The sequence below is a fragment of the Alexandromys fortis genome, unplaced genomic scaffold (assembly GCF_014885135.2).
Source record: "Alexandromys fortis isolate MF-2015 unplaced genomic scaffold, M_Fortis_MF-2015_v1.1 scaffold_44, whole genome shotgun sequence".
Lineage (NCBI taxonomy): Eukaryota > Metazoa > Chordata > Mammalia > Rodentia > Cricetidae > Alexandromys > Alexandromys fortis.
In genome coordinates this window covers 1341955-1355745 of record NW_026067921.1, presented here as the reverse complement: position 1 = coordinate 1355745, position 13791 = coordinate 1341955, and the positions used below count along the sequence as shown (strand labels likewise).

At 39.5% G+C, this 13791-nt stretch overlaps 1 protein-coding gene across 1 annotated transcript in view; it reads left to right on the top strand.

The window, feature by feature from the left end:
• The window catches only part of Topaz1 (testis and ovary specific TOPAZ 1), a 71405-nt gene that overhangs the window by 48826 nt on the left and 8788 nt on the right, over nt 1-13791 (top strand). Inside the window, exons 15-16 of the mRNA XM_050141733.1 lie at nt 4663-4828; nt 5267-5431. Of these exons, the coding sequence (XP_049997690.1) occupies nt 4663-4828; nt 5267-5431 (331 nt within the window). The remainder of the gene's footprint in view (nt 1-4662; nt 4829-5266; nt 5432-13791) is intronic.

The following is a 13791-nucleotide window of genomic DNA, read 5'->3' as shown; positions in this document are numbered from 1 at the left end:
TGTTCTTTTGATGACCAATTTCTTGAGTTCTTTGTATATTTTGGAAATCAACCCTCTGTCTGATGTAGGGTTAGTGAAGACCTTTTCCCATTCTGTAGGCTGTTGTTCTGTCTTGTTGACCATGTCATTTGCTTTACAGAAGCTTTTCAGTTTCAGGAGGTCCCATTTATTAATTGTTTCTCTCAGTGTCTGTGCTGCTGGGGATATATTTGCGAAGTGGTCTCCTGTGCCAATGTGTTCAAGTGTACTTCCAACTTTCCCTTCTGTATGGTTCAGTGTGGCTGGCTTTATGTTGAAGTCTTTGATCCATTTGGACTTGAGTTTTGTGCGTGGTGATAGATATGAGTCTATTTTCATTCTTCCACATGTTGATATCCAGTTATGCCAAAATATGCTTTCTTTTTTCCATTTGATAATTTTTGCTTCTTTGTCAAAAATCAGGTGTTCAAAGGTATATGGATTAATATTTGGTCTTTAATTTGGTTCCTTTGGTCTTCCTGTCAGTTTTTATGCCAATACCAGGCTGTTTTCAGTACTATAGCTCTGCAGTAGAGTTTGAAGTCAGAGATTGTGATGCCTCCAGAAGTTCTTTTTATTGTACAGGATTGTGATGTAGGTGGCTCTTCTTTCTATGTGTTGCTTTCATTGGTTAATTAATAAAGAAACTGCATGGACTGATAGGTCAGAACTTAGGTAGGCAGAGTAAACAGAACAGAAGGCTGGGAAGAAAGGAAGTGAGTCAGTCGCCATGATTCTCTGACCCTAAATGGACACAGGTTAGGATCTTTCCCAGTAAGCCACCACCTCATGGTGCTACACAGATTACTAAATATGGGTTAAAGCAAGATGTGAGAATTAGCCAATAAGAGGCTGGAACTAATGGGCCAGGCATTGTTTAAATGAATACAGTTTCCGTGTAATTATTTCAGGTAAAGCTAGCTAGGCTACCAGGAGGCAGGTGGGATGAAAAGCAGGCCTGCTCACCTGATCACTATAGGATTGTTTTGGCTATCTTGGGTTTTTTGCTTTTCCATATGAAGTTGAGTACCGTTCTTTTGAGGTCTGTGAGAATTTTGATGGGCATTGCATTGAATCTAGATTGTTGGTAAGATTGCCATTTTTACTGTTAATTCTGTCTACCCAAGAGCATGGGAGATCTTTCCACTTTCTGGTGTCTTCTTCAATTACTTTCTTCAAAGACTTAAAGTTCTTGTCATACAAGTCTTCCACTTGTTTGGTCAGAGTTACTCCGAGATATTTTATGCTATTCGTGGCTATTGTGAAGGGTGATGTTTCTCTGATTTCTTTCTCGGCCCATTTATCATCTGTGTACAGGAAGGCTACTGATTTTTTTTTTTTAGTTAATCTTGTATCCTGCTACATTACTGAAAGTGTTTGTGTTGTAAAAGTTCCTTGGTAGAATTTTTAGGGTTGCTTATGTAAAGTATCATATCATCAGCAAATAGTGAGAGTTTGACTTCTCCTTTTCTGATTTGTATTCCCTTGATCTCCTTTTGGTGTCTTAGTGCTCTAGCTAGGACCTCAAGAATATATTGAACAGATATGAAAAGAGTGGACAAACTTGTCTTGTTCCTGTATTCAATGGATCACTGGGAGTTTCTCTCCATTTAGTTTGATGTTCACTGTTGGCTTGCTGTATATTGCCTTTATTATGTTTAGGTATGTTCCTTGTATCCCTGTTCTCTCCAAGACCTTTATCATGAAGGAATGTTGTATTTTGTGAAAAACTTTTTCAGCATGTAATGAGATGATCGTGAGGTTTTTATTTTTCAGTTTGTTTATATGGTGGATTACATTGACAGATTTTCATATGTTGAACCATCCCTGCATCCCTGGGATGAAACTAACTTTAACTTGACCATGGTGGATGATGGTTCTTATGTGTTCTTGGATTTGATTTGCCAGTATTTTATTGAGTATTTTTGCATCAATGTTCATGAGTGAGATTGGTCTGTAATTCTCTTTCTTAGTAATGTCTTTCTGTGGTTTTAATATCAGGGTAATTGTAGCCTCATAAGAAGAGTTTGGCATTGTTCCTTCTGTTTCTATTGTGTGGAATAATTTGAGGAGCATTAGTATTAGTTCTTCTTTGAAAGTCTTGTAGAATTCTGAGATGAAACCATCTGGTCTTGGCCTCTTTTTGTTTGGGAAACTTTTGATGACTGTTTCTATTTCTTCAGCATTTATAGGTCTTTTAATTTGCTTATCAGTGGTGCCCAACGTGGGCCTTGATTTAATTTTGGTAAGTGATATTTATCCAGATAGTTGTCCATTTCCTTTAAGTTTCCAATTTTGACAGATTCAACGCAATACCCATCAAAATCCCAGCAAAATTCTTCACAGACCTCGAGAGAACAGTACTCAACTTCTTATGGAAAACAAAAACTCAGGATAGCCAAAACAATACTGTACAACAAAGAACTTCTAGAGGCATCACAATCCCTGACTTCAGACTCTACTACAGAGCTACAGTACTGAAAACAGCCTGGTTTTGGCATAAAAACAGAAAGGAAGACCAATGGAACTAAATAGAAGACCCAGATATCTATCTACACATCTTCGAACACCTGATGTTTGACAAAGAAGCAAAAATTATAAAATGGAAAAAAGAAAGCATATTTAACAAGTGGTGTTGGCATAACTGGATATCAACAAGTAGAAGAATGAAAATAGATCCATATCTATCACCATGCACAAAACTCAAGTCCAAATGGATCAAAGACTTCAACATAAAACCAGCCACACTGAACCTTATAGAAGAAAAAGTGGGAAATATACTTGAACACATTGGCACAGGAGACAACTTCCTAAATATAACCCCAGCAGCACAGACACTGAGAGAAACAATTAATAAATGGGACCTCCTGAAACTGAAAAGCTTCTGTAAAGCAAATGACATGGTCAACAAGACAGAACAACAGCCTACAGAATGGGAAAAGGTCTTCACTAACCCTACATCAGACAGAGGAAATATACAAAGAACTCAAGAAATTGGTCATCAAATGACCAAGTAATCCAATAAAAAAATGGAATACAGACCTAAACAGAGAACTCTCAACAGAGGAATCTAAAATGGCTGAATGATACTTAAGGAAATGTTCAACATCCTTAGTCATCAGAGAAATGCAAATCAAAACAACTCTGAGATGGTGGCACACGCCTTTAATCCCAGCACTCGGGAGGCAGAGGCAGGCTGATCTCTGTGAGTTTGAGACCAGCCTGGTCTACAGAGCTAATTCCAGGACAGGCTCCAAAGTCACAGAGAAACCCTGTCTCGAAAAACCAAAAAAAAAAAAAAAAACAACTCTGAGATTCCATCTTATACCTGTAGGAATGGCCAAGATCAAGAACACCTGGTGCTATGGAGTCTAAAAGAGGACACCAGATCCTTGGAACTGGAGTTATAGGTGATTATGAGTCAACATGTAGGTGCTGGGAACTGAACAGGTCTTCTGTAAGAGCAGCCAGTGCTCTCAACCTCTAAGCCATCTCTCCAGCTGTTTGTTTTTATTTGTTTGTTTTTACATTTTTAAAGAGCTGTGAATGAAAACAATAGCCAAAAGAATTTCAGCCACCAAATGCAGCCTTCAAAGACTAAAGTATTTACTGTTCGGGCACTAAAGAGATAGTTCAGTGGTTGAGAACAGTGGCTCTTGCAGAAGACCCAAGTTCAGTGCCTAGCATCCAAATCGGGTAGGTCACTACTTCCTGTGACTCCAGCTACAGGGGTCCTGACACCTCTCCTGGCTTCCTCAGACATCTGTACACAAAGATAACTTAAAATGAAGTGAGTCTTTTTTAAAGTATTTATTGGCTGGTAATGGTGGTGTACACCTTTAATCCCAGCAGGCAGGCGGATCTCTGTGAGTTCAAGGCCAGCCTGGTCTACAGAGTTTCAGGACATCTAGAATTTTACACAAAGAAACCCTGTCTTGGGGGGGCAGGGGAGTATTTCTTGTTGAGCTGCTGAGAAGGAAAGTAGACTGGCTCCTTGTTTAAGATAATAACGCACACCCAAATTCTTATGTCTAAATCAGAGACAGTCTTCATGTAGAATCTGTCATATAATTCATTTACTGAAATAAAAAAATAACTTTCCAGCTAACAATTTTGGCTTCTCGTCACTAGCATTCCATCTAATTTGGTGACAAATTATCTTCATTTTCACCTACTCTCTTAGATTTCAGATTGGTAAACAGTAAAAGAAGTAAAATATAATAATTTTTCATAGTAACAAATGGAACCCTTGGCCAAACAATGAAATTTTTGTTTTGTTTTGTTTTTGTTGAAATGGCATCTTGCTATAAAACCCAAACTAGCCTTAAAATATTTCTTGCCTCAACTTCCTAAATGCTGGGATTATATGCATGAGTCACGTGCCCAGGTCCACAATCCTAAGGAAGACACTTAGTGCATATAATCAGTAGAAGGAGAAGGTGCGTGCTTGTTCAGGGAGGAGATGCTTCTTTCTGCCTTTGTGACCAAACAGGAAAAGTTTAGGCAAATGTTCATTGCAATTGGACAGCTGTCAATCTAGCATAATACTTGACTTGGTAACTGTCTTCTGTGTATCGGCACTGCCTTCCTGTCCCTCGGATACTGTAAGTCAATGATACTGAGTGTTGTTAATTTTCATTCCAGGGAAGGAAGGTCTTAGATACACTGTATGAGCTAAAAATACATTTTACAAGTTTAAAAGGACTCACAGGACCTGAGAAAGTAGCACCACGATGTCAAATTGTGAATGTTGCAGTGGAAATTTTTATCAAAAGTGGGAGCCTAGATGGTGCCATTTGGGTACTAAGGGGTAAGTTCTGATATATGAATGCATAATGAGCACTTACTCTTTGTAAACATTTTCTGTGTAATTACCTTAAGTTGATACCAAACTAGAGGTGATAGCTTGGTCTGAACTTCAGTGAATATGTGGAGAGGAAGAGTCACTATGGTACAAAGTGATAGAAGAAAGTGGCTTTTACTCAGCCTTGGTTGAAAAAAGTTTGTTCTTGATGTAACCTAGTTGTCTTAGAAGCCCTGAGTCCTGAAATTATTACAGTTCCATCTATAGATTAAAAAATATAATCAGATATGTTAATCATTTGAACTAGAACATACCGAATTAAACCCAGCTAGTGAGTGCAGCTTCAGAAGGCAGGTCCAGCCACTGTGGGAAATCATGACCGTGGCTTCACAGTCCCTGTGGTGAAGGGTTGTTTTCACAGTGTGTCTGTGTTTCCTTTGGGAGAGTCGGAATGGATAATCAGCACACCAGTGTGGCCTTGTGACAGAATGGATGTGCTTAATCGCCACAATTTGCTCTGCACCATTGCACATGAGATCCTGGGCAAGAACCTTTACAGACAGACCTTTGAGGTTTTGCGAAATCTACCAGGCTTTCAGAATTCTCAAGGTATGTTTTTTAAAGTCTACTTTTATTATCTCAAAGATTTATTTATGTTTATTTTATGTGTGAGTGCCTACATATATATGTGTATCACATACATGTCTGGTGCCTACAAAGGCTGGAAGAGTGCATTGGATCTGCCAGAACTTAGGTCACAGTCAGTTTGTGAGCAGCATGATGTGGTGCTGGAAGCTGAACCCAGGTCCTCTTAACTGCTGAGCCATCTCTCCAGCACAACCTTCATTGTTTGCCAGTCTGGTGCTTAGCAGCTAGTAAGGAGCTGTTGACTTACAGAAGAGTTTCATAATAGCCTGGAATGGAGTATAACAAAGGTTTATTTATTTGGGGATACACTCACAGAAAGAGTAACAATCTACAGTCCTCTGTGTGCACTGGAAACTGGAACAGAATCCAGCAGCCAAGAGGGCTGCACACACTTTGTCTGCATCTAAAGTACATAAGACCATGCCCAAAATGAGCCGGTATCTTAAAGGCTATTGGCTAAAGGAGTTCCACAGCACCTCCCCCTTTTGTCTAAATAAGAGAGTTCTAAGCCTAATACAAAACTATATGTGAGAAGAACAAATATCAAGTATTATCTAGGGAAAAGAAGAGGCAAAAACATGTATAAAATTTAGAATTATAAACAGCATCAAACAAGAAACATATGTTAAATGTTTCAATAGTTATACTATCCTAAGAAGTCTAAGTCTTATATTAAAAATGGCTTGGCTGGGCTGGAGAGATGGCTCAGAGGTTAAGAGCACTGCCTGCTCTTCCAAAGGTCCTGATTCCCAGCAACCACATGATGGCTCACAACCATCTGTAATGGGGTCTGGTGCCCTCTTCTGGCCTGCAGGCATAGACACAGACAGAATTTGTATACAAAATAAATAAATAAATAAATAAATTAAAAAATGGCTTGGCTAAGTCATGAGAGGAAAGTAACTATGACTATCTAGTCATCAAAGACCTAAGAAGGGAAATAATACTTGAGTGAATGGCAACTTCCAAAAGGTGAAGAAATGACAGAGACAGCTGACTAGCTGGGCAATCACCCAAAATCTTATTGGCAACCTTGAGGCAATCAACTTTGGCTAAGGTTTAGAGTATCTGACAGACCATTTTCAGAGGCAGGAAAATTTGCAAAACCATCTTACCCTGTCTTGGCAAAGTTTGGCAGTCTTTTGTCTTGTATCCTGCTTGTCCAGTCTGGACACCAGGCATTTTGTCAGTGGTCGAGGCAGGGGCAGTTCTTTGCCCAAAGACCAGTTTTACCAAGAAGAAAACAAGCTCCAAGTGAAGTGTCTTTGGTGCTCAACATTCTCTTGGGAATGGATTGGTGCTGCGAGGAGCAATTGTGTCTCACTTCAGCAATTGTGTCTCACTTCAACAGAATCCTGAGTTATTTGTATTGGTATTAGTTCTTTGAAAGTCTTACGGAATTCTGAGCTGAAACCATCTTGTCCTTGTCCTGGGCTTTTTTTTTTTTTTTTTTTTGGAAACTTTTGATGATTGTTTCTATTTCTTCGGCAGTTATAGGTCTGTTTAATTTGCTTATCTGGCCTTGATTTTGCTGTTTTCTTTGATCAGCGCGTTTCTCTATGGTGTCCTCAGAATCTGAGGTTCTTTCTTCTATTTCTTGTATTCTATTGATTACGCTTGTTTCTGTAGGCTCTGCTCGTTGATCTGGATTTTCCATATCCAGCTGGTGCTCAGTTTGTGTTTTCTTCCTTGCTTCCATTTCAGTTTTCAATTCTTGAATTGTTTCCATTACCTGTTTGTTCATTTTTTCTTGGTTTCCCAGGGTCTCATGTACGTATTTACTCAATTCTCCAAACTTTTTGTTATACTTCTCATCCATTTCTATAAGGGTGTTTTTTACATGTTGTTTAAGGGACTCTATTGCTTTCATAAAGTCAATTTTTTCCACTTCTTCTGTGTTAGGGTGTTCAAGTCCTTCTGTTGTAAGATCATTGGGTTCTGGTGTTTTCATGTTGTTTTTCGGATTGTTGGGTGAATTCTTGCCTTGGCGCCTGCCCATCTCCTCCTATCGAAGCTATCTAATGGGTCTTTTAGAACCGGGTTAGGTTTCCCTGTTGGCCAGGGGCTCCTCCTACAAAATGCTGTCACTCTGTTTCCTGGCTCCTGCCAGGGGCCCAGTTCCCTCTCGCCCCTCAGAAGGGTCTTCAGGAACAGGACTCTGGCCTTGATTTAATTTTGGTAAGTGTTATTTATCCTGAAAGTTCTTCATTTCCTTTAAGTTTTCCAATTTTGTGGAGTACAGGTTTTTGAAATATGACCTGATGCTTCTCTGTATTTCCTCTGTGTCTGTTGTCATGTCCCCCCTTTCATTTCTGACTTTGTTAATTTTGATATTCTCTCTCTGCATTTTGGTTAGTTTGGATAAAGGTTTGTTTATTTTGTTGATTTTTCTCAAAGAACCGACTCTTTGTCTCTTTGATTCTTTGTATTGTTTTCTTTGTTTCTATTTTGTTGGTTTCAGCTCTCAAATTCATTGTTTCCAGCCTTCTAGTTCTCTTGGGTGAGTTTGCTTCTTTTTGTTCTAAAGTTTTCAAATGTTCTGTTAATCTCTAGTGTGGATTTTTCCAGCTTCTTTATGTAGGCATTTAGTGCTATGAACTTTCCTCTTAACACTGCTTTCATTGTGTCCCATAAATTTGGGTATGTTATGTGGTCATTTCATTGAATTTTAGGAAGTCTTTAATTTCTCCCTTTATTTCTTCTTTGACCCATTGATGATTCAGGTGAGCACTGTTTAATTTCCGTGTTTGTGGGCTTTCTGGAATTCGTATTGCTGTTGAATTCTAGTTTTAAGCCATGGCAATCTGATAAGGTACATGGAGTTAATCCAGGTTTTTTTATTTGTTGCGGTTTGTTTTGTCACCGAGCATGTGGTCAATTTTTGAGAAGGTTCCATGAGATGCTGAGAAGAAGGTATATTCTTTTCTGTTTGGATGGAATATTCTATAGATGTCTGTTAGGTCCATTTGAGTCATAACATCTGTTAGTTCCCTTATTTCTCTGTTCATTTTTTGTCTGACTGACCTGTTCAGCGGTGAGAGTTGAGTGTTGAAGTCTCCCACTATTAGTGTGTGGGGTTTAATGCATGATTTAATCTTTAGAAGTGTTTCTTTTACATATAAAGGTGCCCTTGTACTTGGGGCATAGATGTTCAGTATTGAGATTTCCTCTTGATGGATTTTTCCTGTGACTAATATAAAATATCCTCCTTTGTCTCTTTTGATTGATTTTAGTTTCAAGTCTATTTTGTTAGATATTAGGATAGCTACATCAGCTTGTTTCTTAGGTCCATTTGATTGGTATTTTTCCCAACCCTTTACTCTGAGACTATGTCTGTCTTTGAGGTTGAGATATGTTTCTTGTATGCAGAAGGATGGATTCTGTTTTCATATCCAAATTGTTAGCCTGTGTCTTTTTATAGGTGAGTTGAGGCCATTTACATTAAGGGATATTAATGACCAATGATTGCTATCTCCTGTTAATTTAGTTTTCTTTGTTGGTGATGTTAATCTGTGCGTTTTCCCCTTCTTTGGGATTTGCTGCTATGAGACCATCAATTGTCTGTGTTTTTGTTGATGTAGCCAACTTCCTTGGGTTGGAGTTGTCCTTCTAGTATTTTTTGTAGGGCTGCGTTTGTGGCTAGGTATTGATTCAATCTGGTTTTATCATGGAATATCTTGTTTTGTCCTTCTATGGTGATTGAAAGCTTCGCTGGGTATAGTAGTCTGGGCTGATATCTATGGTCTCTTAATGTTACCTGACCAGGACCTTCTGGCTTTCATTGTCTCCAATGGAAAGTCAGGTATAATTCTCTTAGGTCTACCTTTATATGTTATTTGGCCTTTTTCCTTTGCAGCTCTTACTATTCTTTCTTTACTCTGTATGTTTAGTGTTTTGATCATTATGTGGCAAGGGGACTTTTTTTATCCAGTCTGTTTGGTGTTCTGTAAGCTTCTTGTATCTTCATAAGTATATCTTTCTTTAGTTTGGGAAAGTTTTCTTCTATGATTTTGTTAAACATATTTTCTGTGCTTTTTAGTTAAACTTCTTCTATACCTATTATTCTTAGGTTTGGTCTTTTCATGGTGTCTTATATTTCTTGGTTTTTTTTGGTTAAGCTTTTGCTAGATTTAATGTTTCTTTAACTGATGAGTCTATTTCCTCTATTGTATCTTCAGAGCTTGAGATTCTGTCTTCCATCTCTTGTATTCTGCTGTTAATGCTTATGTTTGTGGTTCCTAATTATTTTCTCATGATTTCTGTTTCTATAATTCCCTCAGCTTGTGTTTGCTTTATTGTCTCTATTTCAGTTTTCAAGTCTTGATTAGTTTCTTTCATATGTCTGACTTTTTTTGTTTTTTTTAAGGGATTTGCTGATATCTTCCAATATTTGTTTGTCTTTTCCTCCATTTCTTTGAGGGAATTTCTCATTTCCTCTTTAAGAATTTCAGACATTCTCCTGAAGTTATTTTTTAAGTCATTTTCTTCTGCTTCATCTATATTTGGTTGTTCAAGTCTTGCTGTTGTAGGGTCTTTAGGTTTTAGTGGTGTTGTGTTGTTTTTTGTGGTGTTGAGTGTATTCTCACCATTTCTATTGATCTTTTCTTCTAATACGTGTGGTTTGGGCTGTCTGTGATTCTGTTGATTAATCTTCTGGGTGCCAGTGAATCCAAAGCTCAGATGGTTGTTCCTCATGGCACGGTCAGCACCATTGTTCTAGTCCCCCTTTGTCACTCCGTGTTCCTGGAGGGCAGTCAGCGTTCCCAGCCTTTCCTCCACTCCCTTGGAGTTTGCTGTCTCAGGCCTGCTCTAGCCTAGGTTGTCAGCTCAGACCTGCTTCTATAAATGTCCCTGGTCTGGATTCGTTCCTTCAGAGGTCCCTAGTTTGGGGTTGGTCCTGATCTACTCTCTCACAGGTTCCAGGCTCAGGTGGGCCCAGACCCGCAGAGGGCCTGGCTCAGGCCTACTCCCTCAGGTCCCAGACTAATGCTCGGTCCAGCAGAGGTTTCTGGTTCCTGTCTATTCCCTTTGACGTACCAAACCCGTTCCCAGACCCACAGAGGTCCCAGCTCAACCCTATTGCCTCTGAGATCCCAGACTCATGCCTGAAACTGAAGAGATCGCTGGTTCCTGCCTACTCCCTCGGAGGTCCGAGATTCAAGCCCAGCCCACAGGGGTCCTGGCTTAGGTCTACTCCCTTGAAGGTCCCAGATTCACGTCCAGACCTTCAGTGGTCTGTTTCTGGCCCACTGGTTCATCGGTTGTTCCCCTGTACCTGCTCCTGTGGGATTCACTGTCTCATATCTGCTCTGGCCCAGATTGCTGGCTCAGTCCTGTGTCTGCAAATGTCCCTGGTCTGGATCTGCTCCCACTCCCATGGAACTCACTTTCTCAGGCCCTCTCTGGCCTAGGTAGCTGATTCAGTCTCACTCCCATGGAGCTCACGCCTCAGTCCTATGCTGGCCTAGGTCGTTGGCCCAGTCCTGCTTTTGCAAATGACCCTGGCCTGGATCTGCTCCTGTTCTCATGGAGTTTACTGCCCGAGGCCTGCTGTGGCCCAGGTTGGGATAGTTGTTATTAATCTCGCCCAAAAATTTTTTACAAGCTCTTTGCCAAGGTTCAGTGTCTTCCTATAATATTTTAATTTCATCATTAGTAAAAGGTACTATAATTTCTGTTGGTTAACAAAGTCTCAAAATTCCTTTTATAATTAATTCAGATATTTTTTCCACATAAGATTTTAATTTTTTACTCCATTTATATGATTAAAAAATCTATTCTAAGATAATATCTTCCTTCTGCAGTAAAATTCTTGTAGGACAATATCTTTTTGCATTCTAAGTTGGCATTTTCAAAAGCCAGAGATTCAATAAGTGCTCATCTAGCTTCTGGATCTGTTGCCCCTATCTTTACAGCTTTAGTTAATCTTTGTAAAAAGTCACTAAAGTGTTCTCTTGGGCCTTGTATGACCTTAGTATATGATTCAGTTCTTATTCTGATTCTTAATCCTGTCCCAAGCATTAGAGGCTGCTGTCTGGCATAGGGACAAGACGTGTTCATTGTAAATAGCTTGACTCTGTGCATCAGCATAACGGCCCTTGCCAAGAACTTGATCTTGAGAAGCCTCAAATCCTCTGGCTCTACCTTGATGTTCCAGGGCTTTAAGCTTCTCTCTCCAATAGCACTTCCACTGTAGCTGTGGCCCATCTTCTAGCACCACACAGACTAATTGAAGGCAATCATGTGGAGTAGACTTGTTGCTTGAAGCCCATGTTGTTACCATCTCCCTAACAGATGGTGACTGCATGCCGTAAGACACTACTGCTTGTTTAGTCTCTCTTGGACCTTTTACACCTATGGGTTCCCATTTACAGTCTGTGTGTCCATTTGGGTATTGAGTATTTGCTGGCTTTTCAGAGGTAGTAACAGGTTAAGTAGCTAAAACTCCTGTAAGTCATCTCTGACTCTGAGAGGTGCTGGTGATACTAAATCTTATCTATTGTCTTTTGCCTTTGCCTCCTCTCCTTGCTTATCAGTTCTGACCAGTTCCTCAGTCGATTCAAATCTTTTATCACTGCCTTTTGTAAAGCCTGAATCTCTTGACCTATGAATATTTCTAATGATTTCATCAAATCAATTTAATCTCTGGTTCTCATTCTGCACATGTGATCCCAAGTTTTAAATTCTTCCATTAGTGACATCTTCTCATCCTTAGCTATTATTTGGATGGCATGTGTGTTGTCTCCCTGGAGGGATCTTCTATGTGCTAGCTTATCATAACTCTTTAACAGGTTTTGATGGTCAATTTCAACAGTATGAATCCTTTCAGATAATCTCTTAATAACCTTTTGTATGGTTTCATAACCCATTGATATGGATTGAATTTTGCCTGTCAAATTAAGGTTATCATTTTCAATAGTTTGAATCGTTTCAGCTAAAGACTGTATCCTTCCTAAAAGTTTCTCATTCTTGACTCTTTATCAAACTATTTCTTTAAAGATATAATAGAAGAACAAAACTAATAGCCACCAGACACAAAAGTGTATGTACCAGGTAGGTAATGTAGCTCTTGCAGAATTTCATCTGTAGTAGAAATAAAGAGGTTGTTAAATTCTTGGATGGTGATATTGTATGCAGTCATCTTTGGGTTGGTTTACAATTTTAAATTCATTTGTTTATTTATTAATCAAATTAACTTACCTCCATTATAATTTTCAGAGAATTGCTGTAGGTGTAATAATCTTGACTGGTCAGTAGGTGTCACAGTTGTGGCAGTAAGGTAGGTCCTAGATCAGTACCTGAATTAACCTGAGATTTAGAATTACTAACAGATTTAGTTAATTACTTAATAGCATCTCACCCACGTGTGGAAAAGGTTTGAGTTTAGCAAAATGTCAAGGAACCCAGAACTTGGCAGGCAGTTGCAAGCTGTGAGGTTACTGCCTGGATTTTGGACCAGGCATTTGTGGATCCAAGCTGGGAATGGAAGCTTGTGTTCCAGAATCAGAGCTCAGCCTGATCAGAGCAGGTTTGGCCGAAGCCAGAGAAGCTGCAGAGGCATTGCGACAGGACTCAGCCACTCAGTAGGCAGGACGAAGCCATCGCAGGCCAGTGGGAACCTGCTAAGTGCTGCAGCAGGCCAGCCAAGCCAAACCTTGCACAGCTGTGCCAGAGGGGTAGTTCAGCTATGTGGGGTGGGAGCAGGGCCCAGCAATGGTGTGGGCATATTGGGCGCCAATTTGTTGACATACAAAAGAGTTCCACGGTAGCCTGGAATCTGCACTTAAACCATCCGGCCCTGGGCTTTTTTTGGTTGGAAGGTTTTTGGTGACAGCTTCTATCTCCTTGTGGCTTATAGGTCTATTTTAAATTGCTCACCTGGTCTTGATTTAATTTTGATAGATGGTATCTATCTAAAAAAAATTGTCCATTTCTTTACATTTTCCAATTTTGTGGAGTACAGTTTTTTGTAGTAAGACCTAATGATTCTCTGAATTTCCTCAGTGTCTGTTGTTAAGTCCCCCTTTTCATTTTCTGATTTTGTTAATTTGGATGTTCTCTCTCTGCCTTTTGATTAGTTTGGATAAGGGTTTGTCAATCTTGTTGATTTTCTCAAAGAACCAGCTCTCTGTTTCATTGATTCTTTGTATGGTTTTCTGTATTTCTACTTTGTTGATTTCAAACCTCAACTTGATTATTTCCTGTCTTCTTCTCCTCCTGGGTGAGTCTGCCACTTTTTTTTTAAAGATTTATTTATTTATTATGTATAATACATTCTGCCTTGATGTATGCCCGCACGCCAGAGGAGGGCGCCAGATCTC